At 37.7% G+C, this 24,411-nt stretch overlaps 4 protein-coding genes across 4 annotated transcripts; 2 read left to right on the plus strand and 2 right to left on the minus strand.

Moving 5' to 3' along the window:
* The first annotated feature begins 6,446 nt into the window (after positions 1-6,446).
* Positions 6,447-11,350, plus strand: LOC147862890 (uncharacterized). The gene is made up of 4 exons (XM_087320913.1): positions 6,447-9,439; positions 10,267-10,393; positions 10,560-10,661; positions 11,011-11,350. The coding sequence occupies exons 1-4, from the start codon at positions 6,663-6,665 to the stop codon at positions 11,077-11,079; spliced, it is 3,075 nt and encodes a 1,024-aa protein (XP_087177039.1). The 5' UTR covers positions 6,447-6,662; the 3' UTR covers positions 11,080-11,350.
* Positions 11,351-13,623: 2,273 nt separating this feature from the next.
* LOC147862891 (pentatricopeptide repeat-containing protein At4g35130, chloroplastic-like) lies at positions 13,624-15,858 on the plus strand. Its single transcript, XM_087321159.1, has one exon. It carries the CDS (start codon positions 13,873-13,875, stop codon positions 15,856-15,858), a length of 1,986 nt encoding a protein of 661 aa, XP_087177285.1. The 5' UTR covers positions 13,624-13,872.
* An 898-nt stretch (positions 15,859-16,756) lies between these two features.
* Positions 16,757-19,565, minus strand: LOC147862892 (pentatricopeptide repeat-containing protein At3g09040, mitochondrial-like). Its single transcript, XM_087320917.1, has 2 exons — positions 17,490-19,565; positions 16,757-17,368 (listed from the first exon to the last, which is right to left on the minus strand). Exon 1 carries the CDS (start codon positions 19,469-19,471, stop codon positions 17,495-17,497), a length of 1,977 nt encoding a protein of 658 aa, XP_087177043.1. The 5' UTR covers positions 19,472-19,565; the 3' UTR covers positions 16,757-17,368; positions 17,490-17,494.
* A 1,440-nt stretch (positions 19,566-21,005) lies between these two features.
* Positions 21,006-24,145, minus strand: LOC147862893 (BTB/POZ domain-containing protein At1g30440-like). Its single transcript, XM_087320919.1, has 4 exons — positions 23,956-24,145; positions 23,255-23,324; positions 21,875-23,134; positions 21,006-21,631 (listed from the first exon to the last, which is right to left on the minus strand). Exons 1-4 carry the CDS (start codon positions 24,012-24,014, stop codon positions 21,086-21,088), a joined length of 1,935 nt encoding a protein of 644 aa, XP_087177045.1. The 5' UTR covers positions 24,015-24,145; the 3' UTR covers positions 21,006-21,085.
* Positions 24,146-24,411: the final 266 nt, after the last annotated feature.

Raw genomic sequence — 24,411 nt, forward strand, 5'->3', positions numbered from 1 at the left:
AATGCAAGAAGGGTAATGTGTTGTGGTTCTCTTGCATATATGCCCCCTTTGCAATTGGAGATGTGTATGGGGCTTTACAAATTTGACTCTTCAAAAGATCGGAGATCTTCATTGCATGAAGGCTGAAATGCTCAAATGGACAGAAAGGGAACATGGCATGGACAAGTGATATGTTTAATCATGCTTTGCTACATGGCATCTCCTAAATTATACGCTGAATCAAACTTTTACATGAAGATGGAGATATAAATAATTATCTAACAATTAAGGTTGGCTCACGTATGATAAAACTCTTTGGATGTATAATGGAATCAAAGGTAAGTGCATCGGTTCGAAAATTGGTAAAGAGGGCTTACACACAAGTTGGCGTCGAAAGCACCATACCACCACCTTTACAATATTAATGGAACAAAGTTGTTTTAGAGTTAAGGGTTTATAATGTTGTTTTATAGACTTAAAGAAAGCTTTTGATGTGGTACTTCCTTAGTATCTTTGGAGGTGCATTGAAGAAATTTAGGGGCCAAGTGTTTGTGTGCTTGCAGTTTCTTGAATCTATGAGAAATTATATACATTTAGATTTTTTTAATGGCATAATTAGTGTTGAGTAAGGGTCAATAGGTACTATTTCTCACCAAGTCCATTTAGTCTACACATTGATGAATTAGAACATGTGTGTCAAGTTTGTCAAGGAAGAAGACATTGAAGAAGTTGCCATTAGGAATGTTGTCATCATGTTTTATTATATGCATGATATTATGGTGTTTTTTGCAAATACTTTAGAAGATGAACAAAAACTTATGAGGGCATTGGAAGAGTTTCACGTATATACAAAGTTGAATGTCAATGACTTTAAAGATAATGATAATGCTTGTGAAGAGCCAAAATAAGGATAAACCATGCATTATGTTTAATAATGAGTCACTTGATATTGTGGAAAGCTTTAAATACAGTGGCATTGAAGTTCCCTCAAATTTAGAATGGATATATTGTTTGTCACTTAGAGGTATGAAAGAGATCGTGCATTTGAGGACATTGGTTTGTGGATAAATAGAGCAAACACATAATGCATTTAAATGTTGGGTCTTTAGGAAATACCTTTTTGATACTTGATATCAACGCCTCTCTATAGTGTGGCAACATTCCTAATTTTGCCTAGAAAGAGTTTGAAAAGTTTAGAAGTGTTTCTCTAAGTTAAGAAACAAATTCTATTCAACCTCCTACATCTTGAGATGAGATCACTTCCCATTAAGATCATGATCATGGAAAGTGTTGTTGAGTTTATGCTTAAGGTTCAAAGTGTCCCTCACAATGACTTCCTAGAATCTCATGAGAAGTAAGAAAAAGATCTAAAAGACACATAAAAGCAAATGTTTGTGTTATGATTAGAAGCAAGATACTAAAAAATGGTTTGGAAGAAGGAATACAATAGATTTGCTTCATGATGCATCAATAGATTTCTTTGTGAACAAGGTCATTTGTAACGCTAATGTATCGTGAGATGAGGGAAATGTGGTGATTCATACTTCACACATTATACTACATATGTTGCAATTAACTAAAAAACCATATTCTTTGTTGAACGAGGAATATGCAAACATCGATATATGGTAGAGCCCATCACATTATTACCCATTCGAACCATTGCTTCCATATAAATAAGTTCACAAAGGTGTTGGGAGTCGGGACATAGGTGATGAGACTAGTTGACTATGCAAACTTTGCTCTAATCAAGTTCAAAATTTTAGGTATCACACTTCATACAATGCTCTAGCTTTGATCACATTTGATTATGGTTTCCCCACACCGTCAAACCAATCCAATCCTTATAGAAATTTCTCACATTTACAATGTGCATTCTCAATTGCAACATTCATTGGTAAAGTTCTTGGACATCAAGAGTTTGTCTCTCTCTGCTTCAATGTATGAATACCCCTTCTTAGGAAGGAGACCCATATCAAGAACACATGTATACTCTGGTCCCATAGGTCAAAATTGGCCTCTTTATGGACGATTCTAATTCTAATTCTAATTCTCTCTCTCTTACACACACACAATCCAACTTAATTTATTCCATTGGATAGAATTGTATCTTTTGGTTATTTACGTCAATTGTTATTCACATAGCAAGGATGTTATGAAATGCTCACTCTCGTGATCTACAATTGTATCCTAATTTAGTTATTTCCATCAATTTGCCATTCACATAAAAAGGGATGCTATGAAATGTTCACTCTTTGTAATCTATTGGGCGGTGCCCATTATGTATATTGATATTGTACAACCAAGAATGTGTATATGATGGTTTGCACAAATTATTCTTCTATGTTTGTATATCATTAACCTTTTTTAAGATCATGCTTCATATTACTTCACATTACTTAAGGAGATAGAGCCAAGGATTGCATGATTGTCTGAGAGATTGCTTAAAGAAGAAGAATTAATTGAAATAGAGTTAATTGAAGATTGTATGGTTATATGACATCATATAGTCCATAAATCCCATAAGTTTATCCAATTGAGAAATTCGATTAATTGTTAGGCGAATCTAGGAACAAGATAAAATGTCCAAAAGCTCTTTCCTAAATGAAGTAACCTACCAACAAGGAGTTGATCACACTTTTGCTTCTAAACTACAAAATTGAATAGAGTTTCGATGTGGATGGTCTTTGTTGCAATTCATTATGGAATGATCAATCGACTCCACTCCATCCAATATTGGAGAAACATCATGAGTATAAATTCTCATTGAATCCGCCCAAAATATATTTGATCTGGGTGAGGCACAATGTAGGTAATATACTATCTAAAGTATGGATGTAGAGCAAGACCATTTGGATCCTGAATTAGGAAAGAGTGGGTTTGGTGGCAGTATCGACAAAAGGTTTGGGGATCAAATAGTGGATTACTTGGCACATGTTTGGGCTTCTAAGGATCCCTTGTCTTTACTTTAGGCTTTTTTTTGTGTGTATATCTTTCGTTTATGTTGTGTGCGCTTGTGAGGTTCTGTGTTAATGTGTACATAAATCTTAGTTTGTTAAACACTTGTAGTTGTAAATCTGTGTGTGACTTTGTGTTTATGTGAGCATATTTTTATATATTAGTAGATGTCATGAGTGAAAACAATGTACAATGTGTGAGCCAACAATTCATTGGGTAGTTGAAAGTTTGAAACGTCCAACCCCAATTGGATTTGGTGTCTTTATTGCACTTATGGGTGTGAGATTAGCATTAGACACCCTTATCATGACGTGGTGGGCCCATAGGTAGAAAATGGATAAAAAGGGGGTTTATCTACAATTATTAAAAAATATAAATATTTGAAAAGATAAATGTAATAAAGAAAAAATTGTTAGTTTTGTGGTTAAGGTTATTGATTAAATATAAGATGTATAGAGTCCGAATCTCTCTTATTGTTTATTAAAGAAATATTATTTTTCTTCGGTAATTTCTTCTTTGCCATCATCATCATCTCCTTCTTCATATTCTTCTTCTCAAGTGTAGCATCGTTTAGTACCTCGATTCCTATGTTTGCGTCGACTTCGCTTGTTCACGTCGACTCCTTCATTAGCATTGAATTCATCATTCGCCTTGCCATTTTGCATCATTTACTACGTTTATGTTATCACCATGCAAGGAGAACAATGAACCGGTTTAGGTTGCCCGTGGTTCCGCTCGAGTAGCAAACATACACGTGTTTTTATGCGACACTGCATAGACATTGCCATATTGCTTGGTAGCTAGCTCATTTTCTCTTTGTAAAGTTCCACATTAGCTCACCACTTCACTCTTTGCTTGTTGCATTGAGTGGTTCCTCATTGTTGATATTGATTTGGTTTGCTTTGGTCCTGCTCGAGTAGCAAATATACACGTGTTTTTATGCGACGCTGCATAGACATTGCCATATTGCCTAGTAGCTAGGTCATTTTCTTTTTGTGAAGTTCCACATTAGCTCACCACTTCACTCTTTGCTTGTTGCATTGAGTGGTTCCTCATTGTTGAGATTGATTTGGTTTGCTTTGGTCCCGCTCGAGTAGCAAACAAACACGCGTTTTTATGCGACCCTGCGTAGACATTGCCATATTGCATGGTAGCTAGCTCATTTTCTCTTTGCGAAGTTCCACATTAGCTCACCACTTCACTCTTTGCTTGTTGCATTGAGTGGTTCCTCATTGTTGATCTTGATTTGGTTTGCTTTGGTCCTGCTTGAGTAGCAAAAATACACGCGTTTTTATGCGACACTCCATAGACATTGCCATCTTGCCTGATAGCTAGCTCATTTTCTATTTGCGAAGTTCCACATTAGCTCACCACTTCACTCTTTGCTTGTTGCATTGAGTGGTTCCTCGTTGTTGATCTTGATTTGGTTTGCTTTGGTTCTCCACTCTACCTCGCCACCTGTATGTGAATTTCTTCATAATGTTTGGCTAAATTGCATCCAATGTTCTCAAATGAACAAACCATACAACTCTTCGGCTTGAGCATGCCCACACTTAACTTATTAGGAGAACCAACCAAGGATTACATAGAAATCTAAATACTAATGGTATTGGAAGTATTGCACGAGTTCTAGGTGTGTGATTGTCCCCTGAAGAACAAGTGGCCCTATAGGGCACTTTTACATTCAACACCTAGCTCCCCAATAAGACTTTCTCAACACAACCTATGTGGTAGAAACAACTACTCTAGATCGGGTATGCCAACCAAAAGAATTGACCCACCTATTGACTTCGTTTGGCTTCTCACAATAACTATTAGAGGAAGCTTCATTTGGTTCCCCATAGAGAGTAGGCAAGGCTAAGGTTGCCTCCACACACAACCTTGTCCACGATTGGGCCCCCTCAAAGTCACTACCTCTATTCACACTATTGAAGGGGCCCCCTCTAGCAAATCACTTGCATTTCCCCCATAAATGAAAATTAAATATACACCCATCACCAATGACATGGGTAATTTGTACACTCAACTAACTTCAAATGATAGATAGGCGCTCCCAATGACACCATCCAGTGTACCACAAAGTTCTAAGCTATTGCTCCAACGAATGTTCCAAATCACCGTTGACCTACATGAAATCATTTTGGCCTTGGGTAAGTCATCCACAAACCCCATGCCATAACAAGTTGTCCATGCATACACGTTGAGGACAAACCTTGGATTTTCTGAGGTTGACTTTTAACCTAGCTACAATTCTATATGTATGCAAAGTGTCCCCAATGATCCACATATTGTGTTGTATAGGCCCCAATTGAGAAATTGAATGCATGTAAACTTAGGAAAAGACCAACTTGAACAAAATTATGTTTAGTGTAAAGGCATGCAAGAGTGCACTTAGTGGATATAACTTTGTCTTATTGATTATAATAATGTCCATACATCTATGAAATATTTATCAAGAATGCATGCCATTGAGTTATCTTGGTATGTCCAATGGATGGCCTTCAACATTTCACGTCGAAAGTCCTGACTTCCAATCACATAATTGTCGATTGTATAAGGTTCCATTTCATGGTGTCAAAAAGACATTTCTATATAAATTTGCATAGTCAATATAATCTTGATATGTGTATCTTGCATAATCCAATCCAAGCATTTGCAAACATTCTTAGTGATATGTATATGAAGCGTCGATAAATCTCTATCAGATCATTCACATGGACTCCTTTCCATGGTGGTTCCTTGATTCTACTTGGCTTTAGCATTTTGGCCACTAGCTTGTAAAACGAGAGGCGTCATGTTGGGCATTACAAAAAACGAATATATGAACATGATGGGCGTAGTGAGGATTTGTGATCATGCGAGCTTGTTTGTTAAGTATGATGGTTAACCTCATAACCAGCTTAATTTAGCGTCTTAATCTTAGTTTTTCCTTAAATCAGCAAAGAGAAAGAGGTAATACACAATTAATTATGAAGCAGAGGATTGGATCGGATGGATTAGGATAGGATTTCTTTATTTTTTGAAACAATTTGCGGGAAAACAATGAATGTTTCCTCATTCATTCAATTCCCCTGTTTCTTCAATCCTCCCTTTCTTCTCTGTTTCTTCTTCTTCTTACTTAATTCCTCTGTTTCTTCATCTTCATTTCGTTCCTCTGTTTTTCTTCATCCTCCTCCTTATTAATTCCTCTGTCTCTTGTTCTTCTTCTTCTTTTGCTTCCTCTGTTTCTTCTTCTTCTTCTTCTTACTTCTGGCTTCCTCTGTTTCTTCTTCTTACTTCCTCTGTTTTTTTCTTCTTCTTGTTTCTTGCTTCCTCTGCTTATTAATTACTGGCACTCCTCCTCCTCCTCCTTCCTAATTCCTCTTTTCTTATTCTTGTTATTAATTCCTCTGTTTCTTCTGCTTCTTCCTAATTCCTCTGTTTCTTCTTCTTCTTCTTCTTCTTAATTCCTCAATTTCTTCTGCTTCCTCTTCTTCTTCGTTCATTTCATTCTCCCGTCTCTTTTTTCATTCAGTTTTATTCCTCTGTTTCTTCTTTTTCTTCTTCGTTCATTTCATTCTTCTGTCGCTTCTTCTTATTTTTTCATTCTTCTCCTAAAGATACTCATGGAGGAGCTTCCTTTCTTCCTTCCTTTTCCGCAGAGAAGCCTCGACACCCCTGCATACTCTGTGAACTCACTCTTGGCATAGAAGAAGGGTCGAATCCTACAAATCCTGTGAAAAAACATGTCTGATTATCACGAAGACACGGATGAGACTACTAACTTTATCGAGAGCATGGATATAGCGTCTCTAACTGGAATTGAGAGCATCATCGAGACTTTACAGGAGCCATTTGAGGATATGGAAAGAAGAATCTTGATCTCGAGCATGGTCCAGGATGCAGTCTGTAGAGGCTTCCTTAAGGCTATGGAAGAAGATTTCTCTGCTCAGCTTTCGGAAAAAGACGCAGTAATAAGGCTTCTGGAAGGAAGGATGGAAGAGAAAGACAAGGAGATCTCGAACCTCACCAAGGGTTTAAAAGCCACAGGAAACTGGGCAGAAGGAAATGACAATCTTTCTTCATTCGGTCAATTTAATTCAGTTTCTGTTGAATCTTTGGAACTGAAGTTGCGAGAAAGAGAAGAAGAGATTTCAAAGAAAAATATGGAGCTGGAGTGTTTGGCTTCTCGTATCACACAAACTTCTTCTGTTCTCAACTATGAGTGTGAACGAGCTTTGCTTCTAGAAAATCAATTAAATTCTTTGAAAGAACATAGGAGAAAGAAAAGCCAGGAAATCTTCTCGCTTTTGCACTGTGAGAGCAAAAGGGATGCACTTCTTGAGATGCAATCAACAACGCAAGAAATGGAGCAAGAAATGCGAACGCCATATCTAAAACAACATATAGAGCTTGAGAATATAGTTGTCGATGAAACCATTGCTACTCATGTGAAAGAGTTAGACTGGAAAGCTGATGTAGAATCGTTGGTCATTGGGGTTCTTCTAGAAGGTTGGTACCGACAAGTAACCAAGTTACTACAGACCTTGCAAGTTGGATTGACACAGAAAGATCAAAGAATACTCTACTGCGAGAAGATGTTGATCACTCTCAAACAGACTATAGAACTTCTACAGAATGATACAATTGATAGGGCTGGAGGTTCGTGGATGGATTATTCTAGTAGACCAATATCAACGGATGTGAACGACTACAGTAGACTATCTGGAATGAAGAAAGAAGAGGAAAGCCTAGAGTTAGAACTAAAAGAAATCATGAATGATGAGCTACAATATGCACCAGAGTTTGACACTCTTCTGGAAGCACTCATCAGAAGCATCAATAACATTCAAGACACCCAAAAACTTGAAATTGAGCAGCAATTTGCAAGAGAGAAGCTTCAGCATGAGTTGGAGCTTGATATCATCTCAGTAGTTTTTGCACAGGAATTCCATGATGCACTCCATATAGGAGATTCAACAAAACACTTGTATAGTAATGATGACAGGGGTGAGAAGACCATCTCTAACAACTTTGAAGATCTGGAGGCGCAGCTTGAATCTTTCCTAGAACTGGAAGCTAGTAAACTAGAGATGATAAAATCTGGATGTTCTACATCTATTGCTAGGTGTGAATTCAAGCTGGAAACGTTGATGGAAAACCTAGCACATCAGGTTAATGAGATGAGGACAAAGATTTCTTTTGTACAAGAGGCTGTCAAGCAGCAGGAATGGAAACACATGGTCGAGCAGGATATTCTCATAACCATTATTGGGGATACGGTTTCAGAGATGAACAGGAAACTGTATATAAAGGATACTTTTGTCTCAACAGAACTTGCAGAAGAGGAGATATTTGGCAAGAATCTAGATTCTCCATTGTTAATTCGGAACAAGGATAAACTTATATGTTTATTGAAAGATAATATAGATGAGCTAAGGAAGGAAAAGGCAATCATAGAACAAAAGCTGGATGGAAGAACAGAGGAGCTCTATAGTTTGAAGAGGCAGTTTTGGAAAGAAAGAGAATTTTGGGTTTCCAGATTATCACCGCCACTGATAAAAGAGTTTGAAGCCCAAGTTGAAGATCTACCAAAGCATTCATCAGGTCTCTTGGATTTAGAGGAGGAGTATATGAATCTGGAAAGGATTCGATATGATTCTCTTGTAGCTGAGCTGAGGAAAGAGTGGCTTGCCGAGAAGGAAGGTCTGCTTCAGGCAATGGTAGAAAAAGAAGCTGAAATAGGAAGAATAAAAATGCAACTCATTGAGAACGACACAAACAGTGCCACAGTCACTGCTGCAAACCTTTTTGCACGCATGGCTGACCTAAGTGTTCAGGTAGATACCCTGTCTAATGAAAAAATGAAGAAAGACTTCGATTTTACCAAGCGAGAGAAAGAGTGGCATGAGGAAAAAAGATCCATTCAAGGAGAGGTTGATCAATTATTAAAACAACAACAGAGCTATGCTGCTAGAGAACATAAATTATTAGATAAAATTGCTGAACTCGAGAATGAAGTAAAAAGCTTACAGTTCACAATGCTAGATCAGCAGTCCCTCGTGAAATTCAAAGAAGAATGGGATGCAGAGAGGGAATATTTGCTGAGAAAGGTTTTGGATGGAGAAGATATGATGTCAAGGTTAGCTTTACTTTCTCAAAGGGAGGAGGCCAGTGTAAAACAAATCAATCAACTGGTGAGTGAAAGAGATCAATTGAGAGCAGAGCAACAGCAGATGGAGACAATTCTTGCGTCTTTTACAGAAGAGAGAGCAGTTGCTAATGCTCAGGTGATCAAGGAAAGAACAGAGGAAGAACAAAAGAGGAAGTTATTGGAATCAGAATTGACAGAAGTAAAACTTGAATTACAAAAATTACAAGGTCTAAATGCTGAATGCACAGACAACAGAGCTCACTTTAACTCAGAGATAATTTCTGAAGAGCAGATTAATGTTATATCATTGCAAGCATTACATGAATTAAGACAGAAGGTTATTCATACAATCGAAGCAAAATCTGATAGGTACAGAAAATCCAATATGCTACCCACCGTAACAAACAAGACATTTATTTACCTGTAGAAGTTTATCTGGATTTTCTGTTGTTTGCTTTTAATAGGTATGAGACATATATATGAACTGGGTATTCTCGGATTGAACCAGAGAACTCGCCCATGAAGTTAATATTTGCATGTACAATACTGCATGCTTCTTTCCTGTGAATGAAAAGCCGAGTCTTTTAACTCAGACAGTTTTGCCCTAAGCTTTTATGCTTGCTGTCCCGAAGATATGTTGTTATGTTAGCTTCACTATTTTAAAAAGCATTTGATGTTTTCAATTGTATCTGCATTAATTAACAGCCACAGTCAAGTTTTGTTTAGTCAGTAGAATGTTCTTAGATCCATCCATTATAAATATAAATTACTTTATGTTTCATTCTGTGTCTAGATCCACTTGAAGTTACCAATCATAACAAAATGGTGTTTCCATGGAGTACAAATGTTCTTGATTTCTTCTTGTCTTGTCTTTTAGTATTTTCCATCATGAACATAAGAACTAATCCCTCTTGTTTTGCAAGCCTCTTCCAATCTAGGGCGTCCTCCAACCCCATCATAGAGTTTGCCTTATAGTTGGTCTGTGATTGGCTGCATTGCTTATTCAGGATTACTTTGAAGACTGTTTTCTCTAAATGCTGCATTTCAGCTCTGTTTTTTAGTTAGTTTTGACTTGCAGAGTATTATTGTTTTGGGAAATGATTTGCTTTGATCATCCCGCATTTATCGGAGACCATTTACTTGCTTTTTATAGAGCTAATAATGTTTCATTGATGACACTTTCTGGTTGTTTGCAGATTGGAAAGCATTGATGCTATATGCCAGATAGTCAAGGGAAACTTGAAATCATTCTCTTGCAAGGAAGCACAATACAAACAGAAACTTGCCAAGGAACTCTATAATTTACAAAAGGCTGAGACAGAGGTCCGACAACATTTGCTGCTCATATTCCAATATTATATTTAGGAATTATTATATATTGTAGAGTTGTCATTAAAATGTTGTAATAATATATGGCTCATTTCCATGGTTATGTCTAGATGGAGTAAGTTCCACCGTTTTACCCAACTATTGTATGATTATTTTGCAGGTGGATTTGCTTGCAGATGAAGTTGAATCTCTTCTGGTAATTCTTGAAGAAGTACAAATGGTTTTTGATCTTTATGCACCGATTCTTCAACATTATCCGAAGGTGACTTTTATGCACCAAATGAAGTGGCTCGTAATTTTATTTTTAGTTTAAATTTTTTTATGAATGCATAGTAACTTACCCACCATTTCTCTTCATGATCAAGTATACAGTGTGATTCATATCTTAATTTTTACTTCATGTATAACAGAGACATTAGGGTAGTTCATATAGTACTATATGCATATAAAGCATTAGTTTGGGCATCAGTTATATGAGTTTATGTGCGTTCTAGATTTTTTTAAACAGTTTTTCCAATCTAAGCTTCCTTTCGAAATTACTGGAAAATTCAGGGAATATGCTCATATTTTTGTATATGTTGAACTCATTTTGATTAAATTCGTAATGGCAGATGGCAGAGATTGCAGCAATAGTAAAAAAGGAAGTTCAGCTTCGTATCGATCCCAAATATGGAGCATAGGTCATTCCTGCTCGAGGGTTTCGAAATTTTGTACATTTTTTCTTTTTGTTGTCTGCACTAAACAAATTCCAGAGGAAGCAGAATCTGGTGTTTCACATATTGCTTCATTTATGAGGAGTTTCCACATGATCCTTCATATACTCCTCCATCAGCATAATACCATCTGTGTTATTTGTTCTTATATGTTCTTGATTACAACATCTAAAGAAACCCGAGATTTGAAGACATTGGTGTCCTTAATGTAAAATGTAGATAATGCTATTTTTTTCGGTATTCGGACCATTCATGTCCATTTTGAGTTTGTGGAAGACATCATGTTGTGTGGTTATAAGGTAAACCAATGGTTGACCAAGGGTTATGATGAAATATCTCAAGAATGACGATTTAAAGGATGTTCGTTGGTCATGCAAAGCTTTTTTTGAGACTTACTGATATGGCTCCTGCCTGGAATACAAAGGCAGAAACCATTGCTGGCTATATTGAAGAAAAATAATGTTTTTATATGGAAGGTGAACGGGAAAAGAGCTAAGCTCCAACAGGTTGTTATGTCTACTATCCTTATTTCTTGCTAATGTTAATGGTAATGATATGAATCATAGTATGAACCATATGTACCATACGTGCAGGGTACCATTCGTGAATGTCTCAATCATTTGAGTATGGTGAACACCCTCGAAGTATGGTAAATACCATACTTTTGGATTAACTATTTATTATGAGGTAAATAAACCAAAAAAAGCAAAAAAAAACACAAGAATGTTTGAATAACATTCACGTTTGTTTTCCAATGTAGGAAAATGAATGTTATGCTAGACGAACACGAATTTTACGTACTATGATATGAATGGTTTGGTGTAAAGGAGTTGTGTTGTCATCGACCATCCTTTGATTGGAAGAGCAATAGTATGAATCTGATTTCGTAGAAGTGTCTCAAATTGCTTGCCTAAAAGTTTTTTAGCCCAACATAAACCCCATAGAAGCTCAGATCGTTGTTGCTTCCTTCCACCTGTTCATTCTTGCAATAACTTCGTCAAGACCCTCCACCCTTGGGCATTGGAATACATAATCTCTTTAAGTGGCAATTGAGTCATTGCGATTTCCAATGTTTTGTAGCAATAAGCTGAAATATTCTTTTTATATTATGGTGAGTTACAAAGTTTTAGGTAGTAATAATGTTGGATTTCAATTAACCACCACTTAAGCGTATACCTAATTGAACCCAAATCTAGTATGAGAAAATTGTGATGGTGCCACTCTTACAATTTGTTCTACAAGAGGATATATGTATCGAGTACTTCAACCTATAATCTATAGGCCGATCAACAACCCAAACCTTTGGGCTTGAAGAGTGTGGCATTGGACGAAGCTAATTTAAAAACATCCATCAAAGATGGATGTATTAGACTTGGGGATTTTTTCACCCAAAATGAAGTCTACCGAAATGACTTGTCCATTGGAACTTCTACGAACTAAAAGAATTGAAAATGGTTTGTCGGTCACTACACAAGTTCATCAACTGAAACTTTATTCTCGTACGGAAATGTATTACTTTAGAGAAGCAAAGTTCCAAAGGTTGACCTAAATGTGCCGAACAATACGGGAGACACCATTACTTTTATTTGTTCTATATTTCTTTAAAGGAAAAGTTTGGCTGTTACAAAATTTAAAGAGCAGGCTCATTACACATGTGTGGTATAGAGATATTGTGTCCATGTAAGAAGAGTCGGGGAAATGCTATTACGATTGACTTCTCTAATAATTATAACATCCACGCTATAAGTTGTTGAATGAAAATACATCTTACCTTATGCATAACCATATCCCGTTATCAATACTATCCAAACAATGGTTGAAGGAGTGGGCAACATTAGGAGCCCAATGCATAACCTTGTTGATGATGTTCTTGTTTCTGAGCCCAACCATGGGTTGAATGAAGGAGTGGTGGCCATCCCAAGATGGATGGGCACATATTGTTCTCTTGTCTATGGACAATGTTTTGGTTCACATGGGGTTAAACAATCGGCAACGGTTCAGTTAGGTTTGAGGGGGTCAAAACTAAACCGAACCGAACCGAACCACGAAACCATTAAACTGAACCGTTAAAAATGTCCAAATCGTTAAAACTACGGTTTCATGGTTCAGTTTCGGTTTTTAACTTAGTCAAAGTTCAAAATTTTAAGATGTTCCTAAAATGTGAGAATAAGGTCTAAAAATGAAAAGATTGTTTAAAAACAATTTTTAAAAATTTAACATGTATTTTTTAAAAACTTTTAAAAATAAAAATAAAATAAAAATTAAAAAACTGTTTAAACCGCGGGTTCTAACTATTGAAACCGAACCGAACCCGTTGAACCTAGCCGAACCGTTTAAATCGTTAAGCCTTGGTTTCACAGTTCAAACCGAACCGTTGCCGATTGTTAACGGGGTTGCCTACAACTTACAAGTTACAAGTATGAAATCCCAATTCATTGGCTTGTATGAAGCAACCAATACTATTAATTAATGTCTTAAGGGTGTTAAATACCATTAATTCTTGACTCTTCCTTGCCATCTAGGAAATGGCAATACTCTGTTCCCCTCATGGAGAGAGAGAGAGAGATCGAGATCCTCTTATTCTTCTGTGTCAGAATGGTTCCTCGGTTTCCCTTCATCATGTATATAAATCACCTATTCATGGATGGGACATTCTAAAGGTTCTGATGTAATCAGGAATCACGAAAAGGCTGAAGCAATTTGATGCAAGAAAGTAGGCGCCACTGATGAAATCAAGCACCCGTCGCAATCTATTTGTACATGTTTACATCATGTGATAACATGAAAGGGCTTGATAAGAGGCTCACCCTGATGCTCAAGCAAGGCTCTCCTTTACCAGAGTGCCTCCTACAATCATTTTTAGAAGAAAGCTATGGTATAGAAGCTGCAAGACCTGTGCACTACACAATGTGCCTTTTCCAACCTCGCTTGACATTGCTTCCAAACTGCCTTATTCGGGTTTTTGCTTCTTCTAAGATGCTACTAGAGGCTAACCTTGTGTTTTGTCAGATTTCCAAACCGTCTGTTCATTCGTGGCAAGCAATCATCTCAGCTTATCACACATGTGGTGAATATGTTTGGGCTCTCCATCTCTACCACCACATGGTGTTAGGTGGAGTATTGCCCAATAGATTCATTTTCTCGTGTGTGCTCAGAACTTGTGCAATTTCCGGAGAGTGGAAAGAAGGAATGCATATACATGAACATGTCATTAGAAGTGGATTGGATTCCGATGTCGTTGTGGGCAGCACTCTCCTTGATATGTATGCAAAGTGTTCAAATGTAGAGGATGCAAGACGAGTATTTGATAGATTAAGGAGCCGAAATGTGGTATCTTGGAATGCATTGATATCAGGTTATGTTCTTAATGGGCTCGGCCACAATGCTCTTAAGCTTTTAAAGGAAGTGCCAGAGCCAAACAAGGTCACATACATTTGTTCATTGAAAGCATGCACTCAAACTGAAGACCTAATGCAAGGTAAAAGATTGCACCAACAAGTAATTTATAAAGGGCTCGAGTCCGATGTTATCATCGGTAATACACTTATTGATATGTATTCTAAATGTGGCGAAGTTGATGGTGCATGTGCTATACTTCATAGCTTGCTGAATAGAAATGTGGTCTCATGGAGTGCACTCATTACAGCAGCTTCAGCACATCCAACCACTTTTTCATGTATTTATCAACAAATGCAGCATGAGTGTGTGACCCCTGATAGAGTGGCAATGGTAGCATTTCTGAATGTTTGTCGACATACACGGGCCATTCGGCAGGGAGAGCTAATTCATAGACAAATCATCAAGAGAGGATTTGACACAGACTTGGTTGTAAGAGGAGCTTTAATTGATATGTATATGAAATGTGACAGGGTTGATGATGCTCAGGATGTGTTTGATGAGATTTCATCCCCTACTATTGTATTATGGGGAGAGATGATATCCGGATATAGCAAGCATGGAAAGGATCATCATGCTCTTGAACTCTATAGCAAAATGCAGCATGCTGGCATTGCTCCAGACATGTTTCTATTCTCATGCCTTCTAAAGGCATGTGGACGCATAGGAGCATTAGAACAAGGAAAGATGTTGCAGGCTGAAATGATGAGAAATCAAATCAAGCCAGATGTGGCTATTGGTAATGCGATGATAAGCATGTATATGAGATGCGGTGATCTTATTGAGGCCTGCAGGATTTTTAACGAGTTGCCATATAGGGATTCTACATCATGGGGTTTTATGATCTCGATTCATGCTCAGTATGGTGATGGGAAGCTAGCAATCCAATGTTTTAATGACATGCAAAAACATGGTATAAAGCCAAATGAAATGGTATTTACTCGCTTGCTCTCTTCATGTAGTCGTACTGGAGAAGGTAGAGAAGGTAAGTTCCAGCTCAATGCCATGAATGAAAGGCAATACCTTGGTCCTAGCAACAAACATTTCACATGCATGCTTGAGCTTCTGGGCAGTATCGGAGACCTTGAAGCTTCTAAAAATGTTCTTCAAACCATGCCTTTTACACCAAATATTATCAATTGGATGTCTGTGCTAACAGGGTGCAAACGATATGGAAATACAGAATTAGGGCAGCACTGCATTCAGCAAATCAACCGGCTTGGTTCTCACTTGTCATTGGGAAATGTTCTCTTGCCAAATATGTACAGCAAATCTTGCCCATCAGATACCATGCTTAGAAATTACAGTGAAGCTGTCTTACAAATGCGACCAGTAGTTGATTGTGGGTGATCATGTTCAATGATGTCTTTCTTGAACTATAAGAAAATATCATTGCCAAAAACAACTTATCTGGAGTTAGGAGACCATCACCATACAGAAGGAAAAGGACAATAACTTGTGTGGTCTATGTTCTTACTGAGGCAGACATTTTTTTAATGACATATGATGCCTCCTAGTTCACACAGGATTAGATGGTCTCACTCCATGTTCATTGAAGGAAGGCTTGGGAGCCCCAATCACATGCCATTACATAGCATAAAATGAAATTTAATGTCAATGCAAGGCTAATACCTTGATCATTCCGAAAACACCATAGTTTCAAATGAATTTGAAATTGAATGGCAATTCAAAGCTGATATTGAAATAAAATCAATACATTGATCATCTCCAAAACACATATACTTCAAATATATGCATACTGGGTCGAACTGAGCTTGAGTTTGAAATGGAAATTACATATAAACTCAAGGCTAGTATAGAGATAAAGTCAGTAATTCGTAGTCCCCAAAACACATGAATTTTACATGGATGAATGCATACTCAGTTGAGCTCAGCTTGAGTGTGAAAATGATTTGGCTTAAATTTAATCAGCTAACATGAACCGTGCATCAGAAGTGATTATTTACCATAACATGCTCAAAGAAAGTTTAGCGTTTCACTCTTAAGAGTTGATCAATAAACAAAAGTTATTTTGCAGACCATCTGTTTCGCAGCAAGTAGCATCAGCTGGAAACTGATGATGACATATGTAAATGGATTGTTGGGTTTGAAATGCATACATTGCTGTCTCCCAATTTCTTTATAAGAATAATAAATACTTTTACCTTACCTTTAGTAAAGGTTTAAATAAATTGACCATTGTACATGGTTAATTCTAATCCAATAGATCAGTTTGTGCAAAAAGATATGCCACAGCTTCAGTTTATTCAAAAGAAATATTTGGAGAAGAGAAGGGAAGAGTTGATAACATTGTAGAACTTAAACACAATAAGGCAACCTATGTAGGTTAATGTACTCAAATAGTGACCAAGGTCATAGCTTGATGCATTGACCAAATAAATAACTTCCAATCTTCTCTTTATCAATGATGATGCCGAATCATAGATAAATCTTTGAAATTGTGACAATGATCAAATATTTGAGCCATCATCAATCATCACATATTCATAGGACATGAAATGTGCTGTCCGGAATTGTACTCCCGACAATAACCTTTCCCCTCTTTCAAAGAATTTAGTAAATGTACATACAGCTTCTCATGATGTTCTGATTTTATACTTCACACGAAGTGAGATGACGATATAACAGTCATGTGAGAGATTTCAAGATTCATGTTTCTGCCAAAGTTACAAGAGAGCAATTTTCCAGTTTCCCCACCTGTTGTGTTTCCTTTTTGCCATTCCTTTGTTTGAGATCCCTTTCATCATAGTAGGGAATCATTTTTGCCCCCTCTCTACCCCAGCTGACAATCACTTCCATGATCCAAAATTTTGGGAGTGCAGATGTGAGAAACTCTCTTCTTCTGATGCAGTATTGGAAATATTTTTGGCTTTGAATGCATAAATCCTTAAATTGAGAGTGCTTTGGACGTTCGATAAAAAAGGATAAATAAAACATTTTAACTTGCAGAGTCCACATACTGTTATTACCCTGCTTTGGCCACACTAGTATGTCTCTGTCTCATATCCTCGACCTTTTGTGCATCCTCTTGCATTCCAGCAGCTGCAAATATTTCAGCCATAAGAACATAAGCCGAAGCACATGTATTATCCATTTGTATTGACTGATCAAATGCCAATTTCCCAAGTTTGACATTCCCCCATTTCTTACAAGCACCTAGTATAGTGTGCCAAATCACCGGATAATCACAAGATGGCATCATCTTAATCACAGACATTGCTTGGTCAAAATGCCCCGCACATCCAAAGATCACTACCATGCTAATGTGGTGTTCTAACTTAGGGATAACATAATATTTTGTGGTCATATTCTCAAAAAGAACTTGGGCCTCATATAGTCGCCCTGAGTGACTGCATGCACTCAAAATGGATACAAATGTGACCTTGTCCGGAGAAAGGCCCTCGGTTTGCATCCATTGAAGACAATTTAGTGCTTCATGACACTGCCCTTGTTCAGCATACCCTGCGATTAGGGCATTCCAAGAGACCACATTTCTAATAGGAAGCTCTTTGAGTACTTTATGTGCTTTGGTAATCATGCCACATTTGGCATACATATCTACCAAAGTAGTGCCGAGGACAATATCTTTCTCCAACAAGCCTCTACTAACAATCTCGTCATGGATTTGCTTTCCTTTCACAAGAGCTCCTGTACCACCACATGCCTTCAAGATGGAAATGAAGGTGATTGCATCAGGGGACAGACCCTCATTTTTCATCCGTTCAAAACAGTTCAATGCGTCATGACATTGCCCATGTTGCACATACCCCCCAATTAGTGCATTCCAAGAGACTGCATTTCGACATGAAAGTTCTTGGAGCACTTGTTTTGCTTTTGCAAGCACACCACATTTCGAGTACATATCCACCAGAGCAGTACCCAGCATAACATCTTTCTGGTGCATACCTCGAGTCACGATCTCTTTATGGAAAAGTTCCCCCTTGTCTAATTCTCTTGTACTTCCACATGCCTTCAAGATGCAAGCAAAGGTAACCATGTCAGGAGTGATGCCTTCGCTTAGCATCTGCTCGAAACAAATCAAAGCTTCACGAGCCTGCCCCTGATGGGCACATCCTGTGATTATTGCAGACCATGAGACTACATCTCGAACAGGAAGATCCAGAAGTGTTTCTCGTGCTTTTCCAATCATGCCACATTTTGCATACATATCGACCAAAGCAGTGCCAAGCACAATATCTTTCTCCAATAAGCCCCTAGTTAGGATCTCATCATGAATTTGTCTCCCCTTCTCTATAGCCTTTACACTACCACACGCCTTCAAAATACAAATGAATGAGATGGTGTCTGGTGAGAGGCCTTCACTTACCATTCTTTCAAAGCAATCCAGAGCTTCGTGACCTTGCCCTTGTTCAGCATACCCTGATATTATCACATTCCAAGATACCACATCTCGAGTAGGAAGCTCTTCAAGCACTTTCCGAGCATTTTCAATCATACCACATTTAGCATACATATCCACAAAAGCATTACCAAGTGCAATGCTGTTTTTAAGCAAGCATCTACATGCAGTTTCTTTTTCTATATGTTTGCCAATATCGATATTGCCGATTTTTCCACAAGCTTTCAAAATGCAAATGAAAGTGATTGCATCAGGAGAGATGCCCTCTCTTTGCATATTTTCAAAACAACCCAATGCTTCATGAGCTTTACCTTGTTGAGCGTATCCTGAGATCAATGCATTCCATAAAACTACATTTCGGATTGGAAGCTCTTCAAGCACTTCTCTCGCTTTCTTTAGCGCACCACATTTTGCATACATACTGATTAAAGCGCTGGCTAGGTAAGAACTCTTTTCAAGCAATCTCGTCTCTATAAGATCAGCATGCAATGCACTGCCATTGTAAATGTCTTTTTTCTTTGCATATGATTGAAGTAAGGACATAAAAGACAAAATTTTGTCTTGATCCTTACTCTGTCTCATGATGCTTTTCTTAAGCTATTTCTTGAATGGATGCCATAATCGATTATCTCTTCATTTATTTAATACAATCTCTCATCAATCCATAAGGACTCATAATAAGAGACCATGTGTGCGAAATCAGGTGATCGAGCTGTTGAATAAGAGCTCTCTCTCTCTGAAACAATCTATGAGAAAACTCAAAAATCTAAGGATCACAAATTTTAATTCAATTTTTTTGCTAGTAAAACTGTAAAAGCTCAATGCCAAAAACAGCATAACTTCGGATGTGATTAAATGACCCAATGAATGCAATATATATCGAAAACTTTTGCATTTATGGATTACAACTACAAAAGAGAAACATTTGTGTCCAACTTAATATATACAAGGAAAGACTTCCGGCAAAGAAAAAAGGTTTTACATGTGGATCATATTTTGTTGGGTTGGAAAGATAAGTGCCAATGGACCCTAAAGCAAATGATGAAATCGCTTGACATGAGAAAAGATCCTTAACAGATATATCCAAATTTTCCAACTCGTGTAATGCAAATCGAAGATAGGATGAAAAAGAAATCACCACAATTATTGTTGAAGAAGTCACAACGAATGGTCAAATTGGGCATGTTGTTCAACGATACAAATTTCCATATGTCGTTACTTGTCTAATTGTTCCCGTTTGTGTTATACTATGTTTTTCCCTTTCTTGAATACTCCATGGACATCCTTCCTTGTGTTCTTTTTCTTTTCCTTGAGACAAGCCAATTTCGATCTTCAATACACGATTTTGAGATTGCAACTATAATTCTAGCTGAGAGTCGATGGAAAAATGTTTGATTGTGTCTATTTGGGGCCATAAGTAGATTATTTTTTTCCGTTCTTGGGGATTGCAACTCTAGTTCTAGTCAAGACTAGACGGGGAACATTAGATTGTCCACTTCGTATCATTGGTGCATCTTGGTAAAAACAAACAAAAATGGATGATCTTGGAGAGAAGGGAGTGTGGAAGAAATTAAGGGTCATTTCAGATGTATATGTTATGTTTGTCGAGAGAACTGATGAGTGATGAAATGTGGAGTGTCAAAGCCTTAAGATGGAAATCCGTTACTTAAACATTTCATGATCCAAGGGAATGACTCCCATGGAATTATATACAAACATCAATGCATCAAACTCTTTCTAATCCTTATTAAGGCAACTACCCAATCAGTACAAATTGAGCTATCGATTAGAACCCATTTCCCAAATTAGCTCCATAATGCATGCTAAGGATTTTAAAATACCACAGAACCTTCACAAATCCAAATAAGAATATTAATTGATGTCAAGAAATTGAAATTGCAAACGAAAACACCATTTGAGAAGAAAGCCATGGAGACACCTCTACTCTGAGATTGTACAAGAACATCTAAATGAATTGCATCAGCACAAGCCATCCTCTACAAGGTACACACCACTACCCAATGTAGAAATGTGCCGCATAATCTAAATGGTTTACGATGTCGGTGGTTTCAGACGGCTTTTGGCCTCTTTGATGCAAGGTCCAACGGTGCCAAAGCTTTGAAATTTTTGATATATCTATTACAAAAGAATTTTACATGGTCATGAGCTAGAGAGAGAGAGAGAGAGAGAGAGAGTTCAGTCTCTAGGATGCTTAGTTTTTCTTGAACGAGAGGCCTTAGAACCGCAACCCGGATGGCTTTGATCCTCGACATCATTTCCTTTAGTCCGGCATATATGAGACTTGAGCTTGCCTCCGAGAGTTCTAGGGTTCGGCATTTGCGAGGCTCGACCTTTCCTGAGCTTCTCGAGCTCCTCATGCATACCCGAGCACTCCCTCTCGAGTTTGTTAATACACCTTTTCATATGGTCCATGTCAACTTTCAAAGCTTGATTGTCACGGAGAGCATTGGCCCATCCATCAGCCCTTAAAGCCACACCTTGCACAACTCCATCAGGCAAGGATTGATGAGGCAAAAAGGGGTGAGGATCATCATCAATCATGAAGCAGCTTGCTATCACTGTCCGGAGTTGTAATTGTTCAAAGAAAAGAACTTGCACAATGATACGTAGCGGGAGGCGTTCATTCTGTGCCGCATGCGAACAAGCCTCAAGTGAAAGCTTCTGGCAATCCATTAATCGGCAAAGCCGCTCTTTTTCTTCCTCCCGCAACCATGGATGAGCCTTTACAGCATAAATGGAGACAATAAATCACTTGCAAATCACAAATTTCAGCATTGCACCCTATTCTCATACCATTTCAAGCATAAAAAAAATGTAATCCACATAAAAAATAGCCTAGTATGATGCCCAAAAAAACATGAATCTAAACTTATGAATCAATCTAATACATTTAACACAGCAAATCTTAAAAGAATAGACTGCCTCTTCGAGAGGGCATAAATTAGAGTATTATAGGAAACATACCTTCAAATATATGTCAATAGCCCGATAAAGCCCATCATGAGAAATTCTGGCATAATTTGGGAGAGCTTCAGCCAGATTTTGAAATTTTGATGCCTTTAGATTCACATCTGGAGCAACTTCCGCAAGATAGTTATCTATGAGCCTTGCTACTATCCTCATAGGAGTAAGTGAAGGCGAGTTAATGACATTCTCATCAATATCATCGTCATCATCATCATCACTTACACTATCAAATGTCTGAGATGGTATATGTCCAGCCGATTGCTCAAAAAAGAGGAAATGATCGACAATTCTGCGAACACAGTCTATATCATATAAAATCTCGACATTGTAAGCTAGATTCGGAAACAACAAATCTTCCAAGCTAGCATGTTCAAGCTGCAAACCAATCCTCCTCTCTATATTGCTTCGGCAATCAGCACTTGCAGACAACAAGATAGCATTCTGAAGCAATTCAGAAAGAAACTTTATAGGAACAACAGCCTTTTGCATAGGTAAAAGGTTTTCTATGGTTTCCAAGATAACGGTCTGATCACCTTCGGATGGAACTGATGAAAGAGATAGCAATCTAAGCTTACTCCCTCCTACTTCTTTGTTGATAGAATTTCGTTTGTGAAGGGCAGGAAGGTACCTCCTTGCAAAATGCATCAACGCACCAGCAATGTTCTCCGGCTTTATGCCCCGCTTTTGCATCGCAACTATGACTCTTTTGTAAAGAGGAAGGCTTAGCATTGCTATATCATTATACCACCAATCGCTACTTGCTCTCGAAGGTCTCGCGCCGGTGCTTATACCATTCCATAGGAAGCTTCCTTTGGGGCTTTGCATATAAGTGGTCGGCATTGGCCATCCGAGCAAGCTTGGGTCTGTGCAAGCATTGAGAGCTATGGCATCCACACAAGCGCCGACGATACCAAGTTTCTTTGCCTCGGAAAATACGAATGCACAACTCGATAATGCTCGAATGCATTCTTTCAAGTGTCTCAATACAACCTGGTTAAGAAACCCCTCAGTCCGGGCTATCAAATTCCCTTCTCCAAAGTCTTCAGACATCTCTAGATACTCACCCACACATCTCAGTGGCACAACATTTGCAGCTGTCAGCTCTACCTTGACACCATAACAAAACTTCACCGCTAGTTCAAAGGTATCAGGACCTCCTGGAATCCCAGAGAGATCAATATGAGGTATTTCTTCACCCCTATCCAAGCAAGCTTCGATAATGTGGGCAAGCTTCCTGCTCCGAGTAACTAGAGGGAACTGGATAACAATAATGAACCATATTTCATTGCCTTAAACACCATGGAGAATTGTACAAAAAACAAGACTGCAAAGGAAGTGGATAAAAGCAATTTGGTGAGTTGAAGTAGAAACACTGACCTTGTGGAGATGAAAAGAGGCTTCTGAAATCTCTATTGTAACATCACTTTGAAGCCCAGCGGTATAGAACCTGAATCACTTCAACAGATTAGTATAGTTTTCTTTTTGCTAAAGTTCCTCACCATAATCTAAGGAATAATTCTCAACAAACCCAATGCCACCACAGCATCTATATATCGTCCAAACACTTATTTGCGTCATTATGCAAACATTTACAGAGCTTTTTATAACCTAAACCTTCAATGGTGCCACGATATGACAGACCTATTGTGTTGAACACACAAGACGAAAATGGGGGACTTCTCCATTGTCCAAGAAGATAAAAACACACAAGTTTTTGTTCTTAAAATAAAACCTTACAATTCTTTTATTATTAGCAAATCTACAATGTCATACACAGAAAATCATAGGAACAAGAAGGAAAACAGAGCATGTGTTTTTGGAGAATTATTACATTTAGCAAGAAGAATGAGAACCTCTGGAGAGAGAGAGAGAGAGAGAGAGAGAGAGATGAAAAAAAAACAGAGTATGTCTTGGAAATTCAAAATTCTACCAAAACAATTAAGTGCTCATTTTATCCGGGGAGCGAGGAAACATTGAAAAACCATATCATGATTGGAATGTAAAACTTCTCCAATAAAATGAGGTGGGCTTTTTATCCACACACAGAGAGAGGAAGAGATTGAGAGAGAATCACAAACCATGATCGTCCTTTGCGTTGAAATCTATCAGGTTTTGAGCCAAGCTTCTCGCAAGCCATATCAATTGGAGGAAGAAATCAGAAGCTGGTTTTCATTATTTGAGGCAATTAAGGTGCCATGGAAGCTGAGAGAGAGAGAGAGAGAGAGAGAGAGGGAGTTAACTTTGAGTTAAAACTTAAAACATACAACATACCTGAGATCCTGTAATATAATTTATAAATAAATAAAAGTTTTCTTTTCTATTTTTTATTTTTTATTTTTATTCTTTTTGTTTTATGCTATTTACTGGTGTTATTTTGATTTATTTCCTCTGTAAGGAAAGGAGGGCTTTTTTTTTGTCTTCCTCAAATAAAACAGGGGAGGCCAAAATACAAGAAACAAACAAAACAAAATAAAACTGTAATTTGTTTTTTATGTTTATTTTTTATTTTTTATCCTTGTATGTGCTTTTAACAC

This window comes from Azolla caroliniana, unplaced genomic scaffold (assembly GCF_043228905.1).
Source record: "Azolla caroliniana isolate FFs.n. ecotype wild unplaced genomic scaffold, voAzoCaro1.0.p SCAF_6, whole genome shotgun sequence".
Lineage (NCBI taxonomy): Eukaryota > Viridiplantae > Streptophyta > Polypodiopsida > Salviniales > Salviniaceae > Azolla > Azolla caroliniana.